Source organism: Gopherus flavomarginatus, chromosome 1, assembly GCF_025201925.1.
Source record: "Gopherus flavomarginatus isolate rGopFla2 chromosome 1, rGopFla2.mat.asm, whole genome shotgun sequence".
Classification (NCBI taxonomy): domain Eukaryota; kingdom Metazoa; phylum Chordata; order Testudines; family Testudinidae; genus Gopherus; species Gopherus flavomarginatus.
This window is the reverse complement of record NC_066617.1, coordinates 148,977,852-148,993,645: the sequence shown is the minus strand read 5'-3', so window position 1 is coordinate 148,993,645 and position 15,794 is coordinate 148,977,852. Positions and strand designations below refer to the sequence as shown.

Below are 15,794 nucleotides of genomic sequence, written 5' to 3'. Positions count from 1 at the left end.
TTGGCAGCTGGATGTTAGTGACCAAACTTACCCATCCTGTCAGGCACTCAAACACCCTCCTCGGAGTCCTGCCAGTTGACAACAGATGCACCCTAACTCCTGGTTCCTTCAATGTGTCCCCATCTGGGGTCTAGACCGATCACTAGATACTCAGACAAATCCCAGATCCTCCCTTCCTGAAGCAATGGTATATCCCAGGTTACCAGTTTTACTGTAGACCACTGCTCCTGTATCACACACGGTACTTGAGTACAGTTATCACCTCACACGTCAGTCTACTGAAATGATTGCCAGTCCCTAGCAACCAGGGCCCTGCCTTTTCTGAGGCACCACTGGTCAGTAGGGATCTCCTTGGTGAATGGACCCAGAGTGTTTTCCTCTTACCTGTTTTAAACTGAATCAGTCTTTTGTCTTTATTCACAGAAAGGATGATCTCCTCATTGTCATATTGTCCTTTTCACTTCCACAGGGTTTCAATGTCTATAGTTTGCCTTTGATGGTTTTCCATCGGTTTTTCTGGATTGGTGCAAACCTAACACTGTCTACACTGGGGCTCAGGTCACATCAACTACTTCTCTCAAGGGAGAGGACTTTTCACAGCCCTGAGAGATGTGGCTCTGTCAACATAGCTTTTCAGCATAGACCAGCCTTTAGATGGCTTATTGACCTGAAAGGCAATGGATTTCAGCCTTTTTCTTTATATTGATGGTTGATGAGTGCAGCTTTCCTACCTGCTGGACACATTCTATGACAGATGTCAGGCCTTTCCTTTGCAAATTAGAGAAGTGGGGAGGACCCTTACAGTCTAAGTGGATAAAGACTTAGACAATTTATCTCCTCAAGTAGATTTCCATGTAATAAAAATTGACTTAACAATTAAGCAAAATAAGTTCTATTTGAAAACACAAAAAAATTAAAATCTATACTGGGCCAATATTCTCTTATACACTCTTTCTCACACACATTCTCCCACCCCAACCTTTGAAGGGAGGTTTTCGACCAGAACTCCATACATTACAGGGGGTAAATTAAATCAAATTAACTTTTCAAGATTAGCCATCATTTCCAGTATGATTAACAAAACAAAAAACAAGACAACTTTCAGTTTTCCAAAATAATTCAATCATCACACAGTTTCTTACTCTTTAACCAATAACTTCACCTATAATTTCATTTTCATTAGTAACAATCATATATTCAAAGATCAAATTCATGTCATAAAGGTTAGTTTTCTTTTATTCTCATTGCCAACAAATGAACCTTGGCTCAAGTTGTGGTTTGTCCCAACCACTTCTGAGAGTCCATATATCTCAGGCTCTTCTGACATGTGTGTTGGTGGAAATGGTCTCCTATGTGGGAATGTTTGCAGCATGAGGGAAAATATCTCTCATCACACTTTTTAATCTTTCAAAGTAGGAGGAGGGAGAGGAGAAGTAATGTAAATGTGTAAAATACAAGATCAAACTGTTGATCTACACTAAAGACATTTATCGGTATAATTATTGCTCGAGGTGTGAAAAATCCACAAAGATGAGCAATGTAGTTTTACAGCCCTAAGCCCCTGTGTAGACAGCGCTTCATAAGCTGGAGAGCTGCTAGTGCCAACACAGCCACCGCCGCTTGTGGGGGCTGGAATAATAAAGTCAGACAGGAGAGATCTCTCCCATTGGCTTAGAACATCTGTAATAGCAGTGCTACAGCAATGCAGCTCCATTGGTATATTTGTGCCAACATCAGCTTTATTGTGTAGCCACAGCATCAGACATAAAACCATAGAATCAGGACTCAACATGCGTGTATCTGGAAGTCTGGAATCGGAGTCTGACACATTCATTGCCTCATCAGTTACCATAATTTCTACAGCCTGAAAGTCCTTGTTACCCAATCAGGCAGCCAGTTTGGGATCCACAGGGAAGGACTGTCCTATGAAGCACTCTCTCTTTGAATCCCAACAGTGAAGGATAATTGTTCTCAGTCTAACCCTGGTATCCTCTGGAACTGTAATCAGTGACAATGCACTAGGAAGTAGAGTTCTATAAACAATTTCCCTTGAGTCATTCATCACCACAGCTTCCTTTACTGGGGTGGAAATCAAAAACTGGGTGTGGACTCTTTCAAGTTCTTTCCAAATAGATGGCCTTGGTTAGGGTAAATTTACAGTTCTGTGAAGTAGAATCCTTTACAAAACCACTTAAAATCTCAGCACTGTTGGTGAGGAATGGATTCTCAAAACATGCCCAGCTTTTCTTTGATTTTGTGGAACAGCTCTAAGAAAGGGACTGGATAGAGGCCTGGCTCAGAATCTCTGTTAGTTACCAGAGCTGGAGATTCTATTCAAAAATACTTATTTTTCTGCAGCTATTAGATTTCCAAAACTGAATAAATTTTATACACTCTTTTAGCATCCACAAAGAATAAATTCAACAAAACCCCCAATTCTATTTCCTCTACATCTTGTGTCATGAAGGGCAGCATCTCCCATAATATAGGATTAGCTAGAAGAGATCTTCTGTGGGGTCTGGGTTACAGATGATTTGGGAACCAAATACACAGGCATTCTGCCTACTTCAAAATCACTTACCATGGAATTCTCTCCCCAGATCATTTAAGACAATATTGCCTTAAATAACTGAATTACACTGTGCTCATATGCACCTCCTTCAGTTAGCTGGGGTTCTGCTGTTTACCATTTCCGAGTGGAGACTTAAAATCACTGCTGTTTCTTTGTTAGCATGTCCAGTAAATTGGAGAGTTCTCCCCTGTTGACAGAACTGTGTTTGCACTTTCTCCATGTCATCATGGAGGGGTGGGGAAAAAGCAAAGCTGAAGTGAGAAATTATGACTTTAGCAAATGGTCATTAGTCTTAAATTCTCCAATAAATGTAAGCTACATCCTATCAAACTGAACTAATATCTAACTGGGTGACCAAACAGCCTTCAGGAAAGATAGAAACCGACATAAGAGAGATAAAGTACATGACAATGAAGTGTGAAGTGAAATTCCAGAGCAGGCTACATTTGATTATTCAGAATCGGGACAGGGATTCTCCCATCACATTCTCCTCTGATCCATTTAAACATAGTTCACTCAGCACTGTCTCAATAGTCAGTTATGTTATTTACAACATTTTTACTATCCTAGCATTCAAATAATGTGGGCAAAAACAGCTACCTTGCCAGAAGTGGCTTTACCAATAGATGGAACCTGGAATTTAAGCTCCAAATAATCACACAGTGGTTGGGATCGATTTGAACTCATAGGGCCTTGCTCCTGCGTGGATTCTCTGGTGCCTAATAAGATGTGAACTGTGTTTGAAGGCTTTCCCACACTCACTGCATTCATAGGGCCTCTCCCCTGTGTGGATTCTATGATGCCTAATAAGGGTCGAGCTGCGATTGAAAGTTTTCCCACACTCACTGCATTCATAGGGTCTCACACCAGTGTGGATTTTCTGATGTTCAGAAAGGGCTGAGCTGGTAGTGAAGCTTTTTACACACACATTGCATTCATAGGGCCTCTCGCCTGTGTGGATTCTCTGATGCTGAAAAAGGGCTGAGTTGGTAGTGAAGCTTTTCCCACACTCATTGCATTTATAGGGCCTCTCCCCTGTGTGGATTCTCTGATGTTCAGAGAGGGCTGAGCTGGTAATGAAGCTTTTCCCACACTCACCGCATTCATAGGGCCTCTCCCCTGTGTGGATTCTCTGATGTTCAGAAAGGGCTGAGCTCGTAGTGAAGCTTTTCCTACACTCGCTGCATTTATAAGGCCTCTCCCCTGTGTGGATTCTCTGATGCCTAATAAGGTGTGAACTGTTATGGAAGATTTTTCCACACTCACTGCATTCACAGGGTTTCTCACCTGTGTGTATTCTTCGATGCTTTGTAACAGCTGACTCATGATGTAAGTTTTTCCCACACTCAGTGCATGTATTGTTTCTCTTTCCCTTGAGGATTTCTTTCTGTGTTGTTGTTTTCTTCAGGTCCTTCTGAGTTCCCTGACATGAAATTAATTTTCCCACTTTCTCCCCTGGCTGGTTTTCTTGCTCTGTTTCTGGTCTGTGCTGAATCTCACAGGAGTTTCCCTGTTCAAGACTCTTTGACACATTCCTTTTCGGTCTTTGCGAAAATGCTCTGTCTTTATCCACTTGTTCAACATTTTCCTGCTGAGAATTCTGCTCCTCTTTCTCACATACCATTGCATCACCTGCTGTGATAGAGACAGAAACCTCAAACAGGGATGGAAAGGGGAAGGCTAAATCAAAACAAATGCTGGAGGGAGGTCAAATAAAAATCAGGAACTAAACTCCCACAAACTCTTCCCCCAAATGTAGTAGTAGGATTTTATGTTGGTATTTTATATAATTTGGAATGAAGGATAATGAATAATTATGTAGCATGCATTAAGTGTATTGGTGTATGATCTGATCACATCCTGCCAGCCACCCTTTTTGAATAACAGAAAGGAATGGCCTAATGGGTAGAGATACATCAGCCAGAATCTGTGTCTGGACTAATTTCAAGGCAGTAGCAGACCTTTGAGAGTCATCAATTTGTTGTAGGTTTAGCATTTTAAAATAAGTAAAAGAATGCCATGGTTGTTTTCTTTTGCATTGCAATTTGATGTTCCTGTTCAAAATGTTCTGTGTAAATTAATTCTGTTTTGTGTGTGAATGAGGAATCTGTGTTTTAAGAGGTAAGTGTGAAGGTCATCGCTGAACCAGATGTATGAGGGAGGAACTGGAGACAGATCCAAGGATACCAGAAGGCTGCAACACGCCCCTATTGAAGTGTCAGAGGAGGGCAGACTGACGACTCTAAAGATGAGACAGGTACCTATCAATGGGGACAAGACAGCTGTGATTGAAACCAGCCTGGGATAACTCCCTGAGGGACTTGATGAAAGAACAAGATAAAGGATAAGAAGGAGAGTTTAAGAAAACAAGCACTCGTCAAACAATTGATTACAAGAAGACAGTGCAAAACTCATTGGTCTCAGTGAAGGAAAATCAGCATATAAACAGGGTGCCTTGTCATGAAACTTTGGGTTCATCCTGCCAAGACCTCCCCAGAGCATCGTGTCATGACCAACAGAACCCAGCTCCTCCCTATCCATGATTAACCTTGCTGGCCGCTAGATTGATCCGGACTCTGGACTGGTAACTGTAACATTGACTGGCGGGACCGTGTGTTTGTGTGTGGTGCGACTAAATGCATATACTAATTGTTGTATCTTCAATAAATGCGGCATATTGCTGTTTCCCGTGAAAAAGATCCCATGTGCTTCTTAGAAGCATAACATTTTTGGTGGAGAATTGCGAAAGGGTGAAGACATGGACTGTGATTGTTGAACATATTGCTAAATATTGCTAAAAGGTTATACCATACATATAAAGTGATCAATCACTCAGGTGTGCACAACCTCATTCACAGGAGATCCAGGCAATAGGGGGATGATTAGAGTCCTAGCTCCGACCCGTCTGTGGGGAAAAACTATACAGATAAGATATATACAAACTGTCTAGGTATATCCATCCTCGGCATGGGTGGCAAGCCCTATGGGTCCATGGCCTGGGCACCAGGAATATTCCTGGCCTGGAGCCTGGCTCCAGCAATGTATGGGACCCGGTCTCTCCCTCAGCCCTGCCTTCTGCCTCAAGGTCCTTCCTGTGCATCCCTTGGACCATTTAAAACAGCCCGGGGCCCCCACTCATAGTGCAGTGGAGCTGAGCGGCTTCCTCTCTGCTCACTCCATATGGCTGCGGCCCCTCCCTGCAGCCCCTGGGCAGGGTGGGTCTGTGTCCTGACCCAAGTGCCCCTGCAACCAATGGGAAGCTACAGGGGCAGTGCTTGGGGGTAGCAGCACATGGAGACTCCCAGCCTGCCCTGCCAAGGAGCCCCAGGTAAGCGCTGCACCCTCCCAGGAGCCAGCACCGCCCCCCTGCCCACAAACTCCTTCCCAGAGCCTACATCCCCTCCCTCCACCCCCTCCCATCCCCAAACTCCCTCCCAGAGCCTGCACCTCCACCCCCTTCCCACACATCCCGTCCTGCCCCCAAACTCCCTCCAAGAGTCTGCACCCGACCCCTCCTGCACTCCCACCCCTTGCCCAAGCCCACAGCCTACACCCAAACTCCATTCCAGAGCCTGTACCCCCTCCCTCTGCACTCCCTCATGTCTCCAAACTCCCTTCCAGAGCCTACACTCCACCCTAGCCCAGAGCTAGCCCCCAAACTCTGTCCAAGAGCCTGCACCCCTCACCCCCTCCTGCACACCCACCCCCTGCTCTAAGCGGGAGCCTGCACCCAGCATCTAAACTCCAACCCAGAGCCTGCAAACCAATCCCCTTCCCCATACACTCTCTCCTGCACCCAAACTCCCTCCCAGAGCCTGCACCTCCATCCCCAAGGCAGCACCCAAACTCAGACTCATAGGTCAGAAGGGACCAATATGATCATCTAGTCTGACCTCCTGCACAAGGCAGGCCACAGAACCCTACTCATCCAATTTTATAACAACCCCTAACCCAGGACTGAGTTATTGAAATCCTCAAAATTGGTTTGAAGACCTCAAGCTGCAGAGAATCCACCAGCAAGCGACCCATGCCCCACGCTGCAGGGGAAGGCGAAAAACCTCCAGGGCCCCTGCCAATCCGCCCTGGAGGAAAATTCCTTCCCGACCCCAAATATGGCAATCAGCTAAACCCTGAGCATGTGTGCAAGACTCACCAGCCTGCACTCCAGACCCCATCCCCCACTCAAACTTCCTTCCAGGGCCCAGTCTCTCACCTGTCCTGCACTCTAATTCCCCTGCCCCAGCCCAGGGCCTGCACCCTAGACCTCCTCCCCCCACCCAAACTCCCTCCCAGAGCCTTAGGCAGGTGGGTGGGGCAGAGTTGGGGGGGGCTGGTTCTGAGCACCACCAAAATTTCTATAAACCTGCCACCCCTGACCCCCAGTCGTACAAGTGCTGAGCCATAAGAAGGAAGGTTAGAGTCCTCGCTCCTACCCAGCTTTCGGGGGAAAATTGCATAGGTGAATATACTCTCGGTCACAGCAGGATAGAGCCCAAAGGGTAGAGGGCTTAGTGTTTCCCCCTCCTGCTCTATCAGGCACAGTTCTTTTAGACTGTATAGACTTTTGTGTTTTGTAATTCCCAGCATGGGTATGGAAAAGTTATAAAAATAAAATATTTTTTTAAAATGAATCCATTGGGAATTCAGATCCCTGGAACAATACTTGGAATGGTGAAATCTGAGTTGATGAAGGTGTCATTTGGGGAGATAAGCAAGCGATTTAAAAAAAAGAGAGTGAGAAGCTAACTCTGCAGAGGCTGGAGGGAATTAAGCAATTGAAAGTTGTAAAAACGTTAAAAATGAAAAGTGTTGTAGAAAGAGAACTCTTGGTTTCTTTGCAGCCATTCTGCAAGGAAAATGGGCCCTTTTCCAAAGGAATGTCTGTAAATAAGCCAGCCAAAGAGACAATCTGATTTAAATCATTTGACTATGAACAATTCAGTCAAATTTGCTAAAAGAACATAAGGGGTTTCTATTGGAACTTAACTGCCCCCAAATGTATACAAATGTAATCTATGTACAGTTGTGCAAAAATTAAAGCAGTGTAAGGAACGTTAAAAAAAGTGTGTACACAAATATATTGTGTAAATATGTCGAGTGTTTAGGACCTAAAGCAACACTCCCAGTTTGTAAAACTCTTGTTTTATAGGTTTAAGATGAATTGGTTTTATTTTTAAATAATACCACTACAATCCATTTCAATCTTTTATTCAAAGTTGCAAAACTGAGACACACTTTTTGCCAGACACACGTAACTAGTGTTGTTTGAGTTGACATTTAGCATTTAACCCTTAAGGTACCTTGATGCTTTATAAGTTCAATATCTTCAAAAGACCAAAGTTATGGCTGCAGCAGGGCAGTCAACATCAGGAGAATGGCAAAAAATCTGGATTTGTTTTTTGGTAACAAAATAGCAAATAGGAGCTGTAGTAAAAAAAAAAAAAATTAAAAAAACACTGCCCCACACTGAGCCTTACAGTGGCTCTGTGTAATCAAACTGTTGCTTCGATAAGAGTTCATAAAAACTCTGAGCACAAAAGAAACAGTCACAGCTTAGGTAAAAATTAATATGGCTACTGTTATACAAGTTAAACTATGGAAGGAATGTGCATTTTCCCCAGAATATCTGCAGTGTCTATTATAGAAGGGGTTAAAAAATGCAAAAACACACCACACTACTTAATTAAAATCCTATTAGGGCTCCAGAGGGAGCCACAAGAGATTGTTTACTTTTTCAGATCACTGTGTGTTTTTGAACTCCTGCTTCTAAGTGAAAAGTAATCAAAACTCTGGTGGAAGTTGATTGTGTCCCTTTTAAGACAGAGCCTCTAAGCTGCTAATGGCTTTAAATCCAAAAGCAAGCCAAAAAGGGTGTTAATGTAAATTACCTAACTGATAAAAGAAGAAAAACTGCCTATAAATTGTAGCACAAAGAAGTCAAACCAAAAGACAAGATGGGAATACAGGTAGATCAGAGGACGATAAGGGCACTCGAAGAAATGCCGGCCCCTACCGACACCCACTCTTTAAGAATACTGCTAGAAGCAGTCAATTTTCTTAGACCACATCTATAAATATGCTAAAATAACTCACCCATTGTGGAAACTGATAAAAATACGACAAAATGGAAATGGGGAAGAGAGCAGGACTCCGCTTTAACCCTGCTAAAACCGAAGGCTCTCACAGCCCCAGCCCTGTGTTTCCCTGATGAATCACAGCCTTTTTTAAAAAAAACAAATGAATGTTTGGCAGCTAACAACAAGGCCTTGGCTGCCACACTATTACAGAATATTTAAAAAGGAAACCTTTAAATGGGGAAAAGGGGTCACTCATTAGAATCAAAATGGACAGGCCCTTCTGCCATGGTGGATCGGAAATGGGTGCGTGTTTCACAAATTAAACTGTTTACATAAATGTTTGAATTCTTTGCAGAAAAGGACATCCCGGAACCTGAGCACGAGGTGCTGCTTCACCCCTACAATTTTAATGCACAAAAAAATGAGACTCCAATGGAAGGTCTTTACCTGCTTTTGGGAACTTTTAGTGCCCAGATAATTACAGCAATTAAAAACAAAATGCAGCCCTCCTTATAAGCCAATAGTTAATAATTCACTCCCTGCCAACCAATCAGCCTGATATTAACTCCCCAGAGGCAACAGCAAGGAAAGTAACCAACGCCCAGGCGGGGTGTCAATGCAGCAACAGCCATTGTCCAGCAGGGGAGCTATAGTGCAAAGACTCACCTAAATGAGGCCACACTAGGAGAACTGCTCAACATGCTTGGAGAGACTCAGAAATGCCCACCTGACTCTGAAGCAGAGCAGGGTAGGGGCGGTCAAAGCAAAGCAAAGCAGGGTGTGGGGAGCAAAGCCACAAGGGAAGAAAGGACAGGATAAAAGGGAGAGACACATGAGTTGTTTCTCTCTCTTCCCCCTACAGCTACAGACATCACCAACCACCAAGTGACTGAAGCACTGATCAAAGGAGAGAACCTGACTGAAAAGTAACCAGCCAGCCTGTGGTGAGACGTATCGAAGTTTGTAAAGACACAAAGTGTTAAGATGAGTTTAGAATGCATTTTGCCTGTATTTCATTTGGCCAAATCTGACTTGTTATGCTTTGATTTATAATCACCTAATCTCTCTTTATAGCTAATAAATCTCTGTTTATTCTACCTGAAGCTGAGTGTTTGGTTGGAAGTGAGTCAGAGGTTCCCATTGGGATAACAAGCCGGGGACATATGAATTTTTGTTAAACTGACAAATTTATATAATCTTGCATCATCTGGTGAGCATTACTGGACACTGCAAGATGGAAGTTCCTCCGCTTGTGTCTAGGACCAGAGATATTGGCTAGTGTCATTCGCTTGCCAGTAGCTGGGAAAAGCTGACATGCCAGAGGTTGTGTGTGAACACCCCAGGAGTGGGGGTTTTCACAGTAGACCAGAGTAAGGCTGGCTCCCAAAGCCAAGGACTGGGGAGGCAGAGCAGATCACCAGTCCAGATAACACCGGAGGGGAATGTCACATCAGTGTGTTGGATTAAAGTCTGGGGGGAAATTCCATTTGGAATAACAAGGCTGGTGCACGTCATTTTCCAGTGATGAAATCAAAAATGTAATAAGTGCTTGTGGTGGTCAGTAGCGTGCTGGATAGTGCAAGATGCAAATGACAATTTGTGTTCTCCTGTGTGTAATTCACGAATGGTTGACTAGCAGCACTCAGTACTGTGTAGCTGGAAGAGAGTTACATGCTGGAGACTGTGTTTACTAGCCAACAGGGGCTGTTCTCACAGTAAAACAGTGGAAAAGGCATCCCTAGGTTGGAAAACTGATTGGACGCAGTTGTTCAACAGTCCAGATTGTACTCTGGGTAATGTCACAGACACTCATTATAACAGAGCCTCTTACAACACAGAGAAGGTAAATTCATGTCCCAGAAAGTGAAGACTCTAGACAGAGGGCAAGTGTCCCTGAAACTGCTTCTTGCTGACAGAGGTCCAGAGACAATAAGAGAGTCCTGGGGAAGCTGGGAACCGTAAGCATGGGCTGGTGGGGTTCAGCGGAAAAAGGGAACAGGAAGGGCAGAGATATCACTGAAGGCAGGATCTCAGCAGTACTAGATCTCAGGATAGCACATATTGCAGCCCATTGGAAAACATAATCCCAACTATACAAATAAAATGATGGGGTCTAAATTAGTTTCCACTCAAGAGACAAATCTTGGAGTCATTGTGGAGAGTTCTTTGAAAACATCCATTCAATGTGCAGTGGCAGTCAAAGCAAACAGAATGTTGGGAATCATTATCTATCCCTCTCTAAATAACATAGAAAATATCATATTGCCTTTATACAAATCCATAGTACACCCACATCTTGAATACTGAGTGCAGATGTCACCCCATCTCAAAAAGAGATATATTGGAATTGGAAAAGGTTCAGAATAGGGCAACCAAAATGATTAGGGGTATGGAACAGATTCCCTATGTGGAGAGATTAAAAAGACTGGGCCTTTTCAGCTTGGAAAAGCTGAAGATCTGTAAAGCGAAGAAGCGAAGATCTGTAAAATCAAGACTGCTGTGGAGAAAGTAACACAAGAACTGGGAGTCACCCAATGAAAGTAATAGACTGCAGACTTAAAACAATGCAAAGGAAGTATTTCTTCACACAACGTACAGTCAACCTGTTGAACTCTTTGCCAGAGGAAGTTGAAGGACCAAGACTATAACAGAGTTCAAAAAAAGAACGAGATAAATTCATGGAGAACAGGTCCATGAATAGCTATTAGCCAGGATGGACAGGGATGATGTCCCTAGCTACTGATTGCCAGAACCTGGGAATGGATGATAGGTGATAGATCACTTGTGGATTGCCTGTTCTGTTCATTCCCTATGGGACACCTGGCTTTGGCCACTATCAGAAGACAGGATACTGGGCTAGATGGACCTTTGATCTGATCCAGTGGGGCTCAATTTATGTAATAGGGAATATAGCGAGTCCAGTGTAATGGGAGGGAGTATGACAATCCCTGGCTGTGGAGAACACTGGGAAATTAGAAGCTATAATTCAAGAGCAACCGACACTAATTAGTTTCATTATCAGCCTAAGCCATTTTCACATGCTGGTGTGAAATCCAGAACAGTGAGGAGTTGCATTTTCTGTAATCCTGGGTGAGATTCAGTGTTCTGCTGCTGGAGCTCCATTGTCTGGATACCCCCAGCCAGCAGTCAAGGACGCTCTGAGTGTCTGTGTGATAAGTAACCCTGGACCAGCAGCTCTGACTCCAGCAGCCTGCTTGTTACACCCCAAGCACATTCTGGTTTGGGTGAAGAAGGCTCAGGGTTTAAGGGAAGGTCCTAACCCTAATCCTTTTTGACGTTATTGACAAGAATTGGGACCATATAGATCATGGTTGCAACTAAGATCCTGTAGTGGCACCAAATCTTATATAAAGGGGGACAACTGAGGTGTTTAAGACCAGGTTATGGTTTGCTGGTTATGATTATGCTATCTGTATGCATGTATCATTTTTGTATTTAAAGTTATGAATATTGGCTCTATACTGTCTGTATCTCAAACGTATGCTATGCTTCTGGATGAAATCCCAGACAAGTTGGCGTTAGATCTGCCTAGCCTGCTTGATGGCCCATTAAGGAACGTCAGCTATATCATTGACCTATTGAGAGAAGGCAGAAACACTTTGAGACTCAGCAAAGTATGCAGGGACTTGCTCATGTGACTCCAGGCTCCATTTTGCTGTAATTTTCCACAGTACGGACAAAGAGATGTCCTTACACCTGGAAGAGACTATAAAATGCAGCTGCCTCACCTCCACCTTTGTCTTCAGTCCTGCTTCTTACCTCTGGAGGGACCTCTCTTTACAAACTGAAGCTCTGTACAAAGGACTGAATGACTCATCTCAGCTGTGGATGTTCTCCAGAGACTTGATTTGAACCTGCAGTTCATTCTATCATTGCTACAAGCCTGAATCAAGAACCTTGCCATTACTATATGTAATTGATTCCATTTAACCAATTCTAGCTCTCATCTATATCTTTTCTTTTTATATGAATAAACCTTTCAATTTTAGATTTTAAAGGATTGGCAACAGCGTGATTTGTAGGAAAGATCTGATCTGTATATTGATCTAGATCTGAGGCTTGGTCCTTTGGGATCAAGAGAACTTTTTTTCTTTTACTGAGGTATTGGTTTTCATAACCATTTGTCCCCATAACAAGTGGCACTGGTGGTGATACTAGGAAACTGGAGTGTCTAAGGGAACTTGCATGACTTGTGGCTAGCCAGTGGCGTAAAACCAAAGTCTTCCCTGTTTGGCTGGCTTGGTTTGCCTTAGAGGTGGAAAAATCCCAGACTTGGGCTGTAGTTGCCCTGCTTGAAGCAATTTGTCCTGAACTGGCACATTCAGTGGGGTCCTGCGAGAACCAGCATTGTTACACCCTTCTAACATCTGAAGGCACAGAAATCCTTACCCAGCGAGGTCACACTCTCATAGTTCTTCTGCATGATTTGTCTGTAGAGGGCTCCTAAGCAGGGTCCAGCATAGCCCACTCTTCTACACAGCCACTTCCTCAAAGGTCACCGGTCTCTGAAAGAGCAAGAGTCCCACACTCAGTACCTGCTTCCCCACTATTTGTGAGAGGAGCCCATCAAAGGGAAGCCCTGGGTAGCTTGCAGTCAGAGTCCCACCCCCACCCTGTTCAGAGCATCCTGAAAACACTAGGGTGAGGGGACGAAGAAAGTGCCCTCGTCTCTCCCAGCAGATCCATCACACACCTACTAGCCACAGACTGATACAGGAGATGGAGCCCCTAGCAGGGTCCAGGGAGAGCTCCTTGGTAGGAGAGCTTCCCTAAGCCTCTCTGGGTGAGGAGGGCAGGGGTGGAGGTTTCAGAACAGGCTTCAGTTAATTTCACATCATGATTCCCCCAGGCCCTTTCCCTGCAGACAGACTTCCTAGATTCTGCCATACTGGAAAAATGCTTGATCGCTTTATTACAATGTAGACCTGCCCCTCCTAAAAGGCTAAGGCCACAGACACATTTTTAATCTCCCTTCTCCCTCCCCACATCCTGTAATAAAGTCTAGAAAAAAGAAGAACTAAAGGAGTCACTTTCAACAATTCCCTTTGCCACTGACCCTACAGGAGCAACACCCCAGCAGGAGGGCTACGGGGTCAGGGACTGGGTTTTCCTCTGTCTGAGCCTCATCTTGTCCACAGGAAAGTGACTCTACCCAGGGTGCAGTAACATCTGTCCGGGCAGATTAGAGATCTTGAAATCTCTTTCAAAACTCTTCTCTCCCATGGCCCCTTTCAGTATCTCCTCTTCCCTGTCCCCTCTCCCTGCCCGTCTGGTAGGAAAGTCCCTATTCCTGGCTTGGTTGCTCCCCATGACTGGATTTGCTCCTGCACTTGCTAATGGTAGGAGAAATGACTAGGAGAGGGGAAGAAGGCACAGCTATTTGTGTAGAGTCATTTTAAAGACCCAGCATTTTCCCTTGGCTTCTTCCAGTTACCTAGAGTCTGTGGCTCAGAATTTAGTATAAACAGGGCTCACGTCTGCCCCAGGGCTGGAGAAAGTCATCAAGTGGGTGGGGCAGAGAAGCAGCTTTATTTAAAAGGTCACTTCCCAGCACAGAACCCTGCTGGGGGAGCAGCAGCTGCTAAGCCTGGTCTCCCAGATCACAGTGGAGGCTGCAGCCTTTGACAGAGGAACCTCAATCCCAATATCCTGAGCAGAGAGGGACAGAGCATTTGAGCAGCTTCCCTCTTTTAGTTCTGTGGGGAGAGCAGCTAATGAGAGCCTCTCCTCACAGAGAGAATCTCATTCGCCCCACTGTCCATCTGGAGTCACTCCTTGACTTTCCATACAGTGAGTCTGGATTAACAATGGTCTCAATGAAACCAGATTTCAGAAAGAATGAGTCCAGAATGCTGCGGAAAAGACCACTGTGTAGCAAGGCTAACCCCCTTCCCACCTCCCTTACCGCCCAGATCTAGGACAAGGACTGGGGGGCACGAATATTCCCTATGGAACTGGACGTTCCTGCAGTTTTCAAGAGGGGAGAAGAGAAAAATCTGTGATTTCACCTCACAGTGTTTGATAAGTGGATTGAAAATTATCATGGTGAGTGGGCATTGCTGGGGGCTGCCAGGCGTGCTTAGAGCCAGGATTCTGGCACAAACTGATCAGGGAGAAGGCTCATGGTTAGTAGCAGACCCCAGCCAGGGGCCCCAGACACCCCCACAAACCCAGCCAGGGTCCTGTCAGATATTCCCTACCACCCAATCCCCAGAGTCCCTGGCCAAGGACCCCCGATACTCCTCAGAGCCCCAACCAGCCACAATGAGAGCTGGATACTGGTGAAATGGAGAGAAAATGGGGCACAACCGGGGGAGGGAACGTCTCAGGGATTTGAGGGAAGGGGGGTCACCCTGGATGTTGCTCGTTGGTCTCTAGAGAGAAAGGGGGCAGGACGAGAGATGATGAGGGGTCCCCACGGGAGGGGGCAGCGGTAAATCCGAGGGGATCTCAGTCCCTCTTTTCTCTCCCCACTCCTCTTCTCTTCCCCAGGCAATGTCCAGGCTGTACAGACATTTTCCATCAGCCCCTTTACCTTGTCTCCCCCCCTCCCAGCCCGGCCCCACCCAGGGCAGCCCTCGCCAGGCCCCACGCAAGGACTCCAGTGCGGACAGTCCCCTCCCCCGGGACCCCCCGTGGGGCCGCAGGGCACAGCCTGGCCGGGCCCGGGGGATGCTGGGCTCCTGCAATGACAGCAGCTCCGAGTCATCCGCGGGCCCTGCCCCCCAGGGAGGAGATCCTGGTGCTGCGAGATGCCGGGTCCCCCCCACGCACACTGGGGCAGAGTCACCGCCCAGCCCCATCCCCCGGGCTCGTTCCGGTACCTGGAAGCTGCAGCTCAGCAGCGGGGCGGGCACACTCCGGGGCGACCTAAGGTCGGCTCCAGCAGGACCACGGCACGGGGGCGGGTTAATGAGTCTCCCCAACACAGACCCTCCTACTCCGCCCGCGATCCCAAGTCACAATGGGGCAGCAGTAGCGAGGCATTCACCCAGCAGCTGATCACACTCCGCCCCCTCCCCCGATCTGCGCATGCCCAGAGCCGGGAAACGCAACCCAAACTACATCTCCCAGCATGCCCCGGGGCCGCTTCCGCCCTCTCTAGCCCGGTAAGGGAGGGTTTC

The 15,794-nt window shown here is 45.9% G+C and overlaps 1 protein-coding gene across 2 annotated transcripts; it reads right to left on the bottom strand.

The window, feature by feature from the left end:
• Window positions 1–1,099: 1,099 nt before the first annotated feature.
• LOC127046812 (zinc finger protein 3-like) lies at window positions 1,100–15,671 on the bottom strand. 2 transcript variants are annotated; one of them, XM_050944362.1, is made up of 3 exons: window positions 15,495–15,671; window positions 13,060–13,175; window positions 1,100–4,207 (listed from the first exon to the last, which is right to left on the bottom strand). In XM_050944362.1, the coding sequence occupies exons 2-3, from the start codon at window positions 13,091–13,093 to the stop codon at window positions 3,228–3,230; spliced, it is 1,014 nt and encodes a 337-aa protein (XP_050800319.1). In that variant the 5' UTR covers window positions 13,094–13,175; window positions 15,495–15,671; the 3' UTR covers window positions 1,100–3,227. The 2 variants fall into 2 exon arrangements, with proteins under 2 accessions (XP_050800319.1, XP_050800329.1); XM_050944372.1 differs by having other exon boundaries at window positions 1,100–4,204.
• Between the last annotated feature and the right edge of the window lie 123 nt (window positions 15,672–15,794).

Coding starts and splice junctions, on each gene's coding strand:
- LOC127046812 (XM_050944362.1), bottom strand. CDS start 13,093: ATGCAGAAGAACTATGAGAGTGTGACCTCGCTGG. Junction 4,208..13,059: donor TGAGAGTGTGACCTCGCTGG/GTAAGGATTTCT, acceptor TCTCTATCACAG/CAGGTGATGCAATGGTATGT.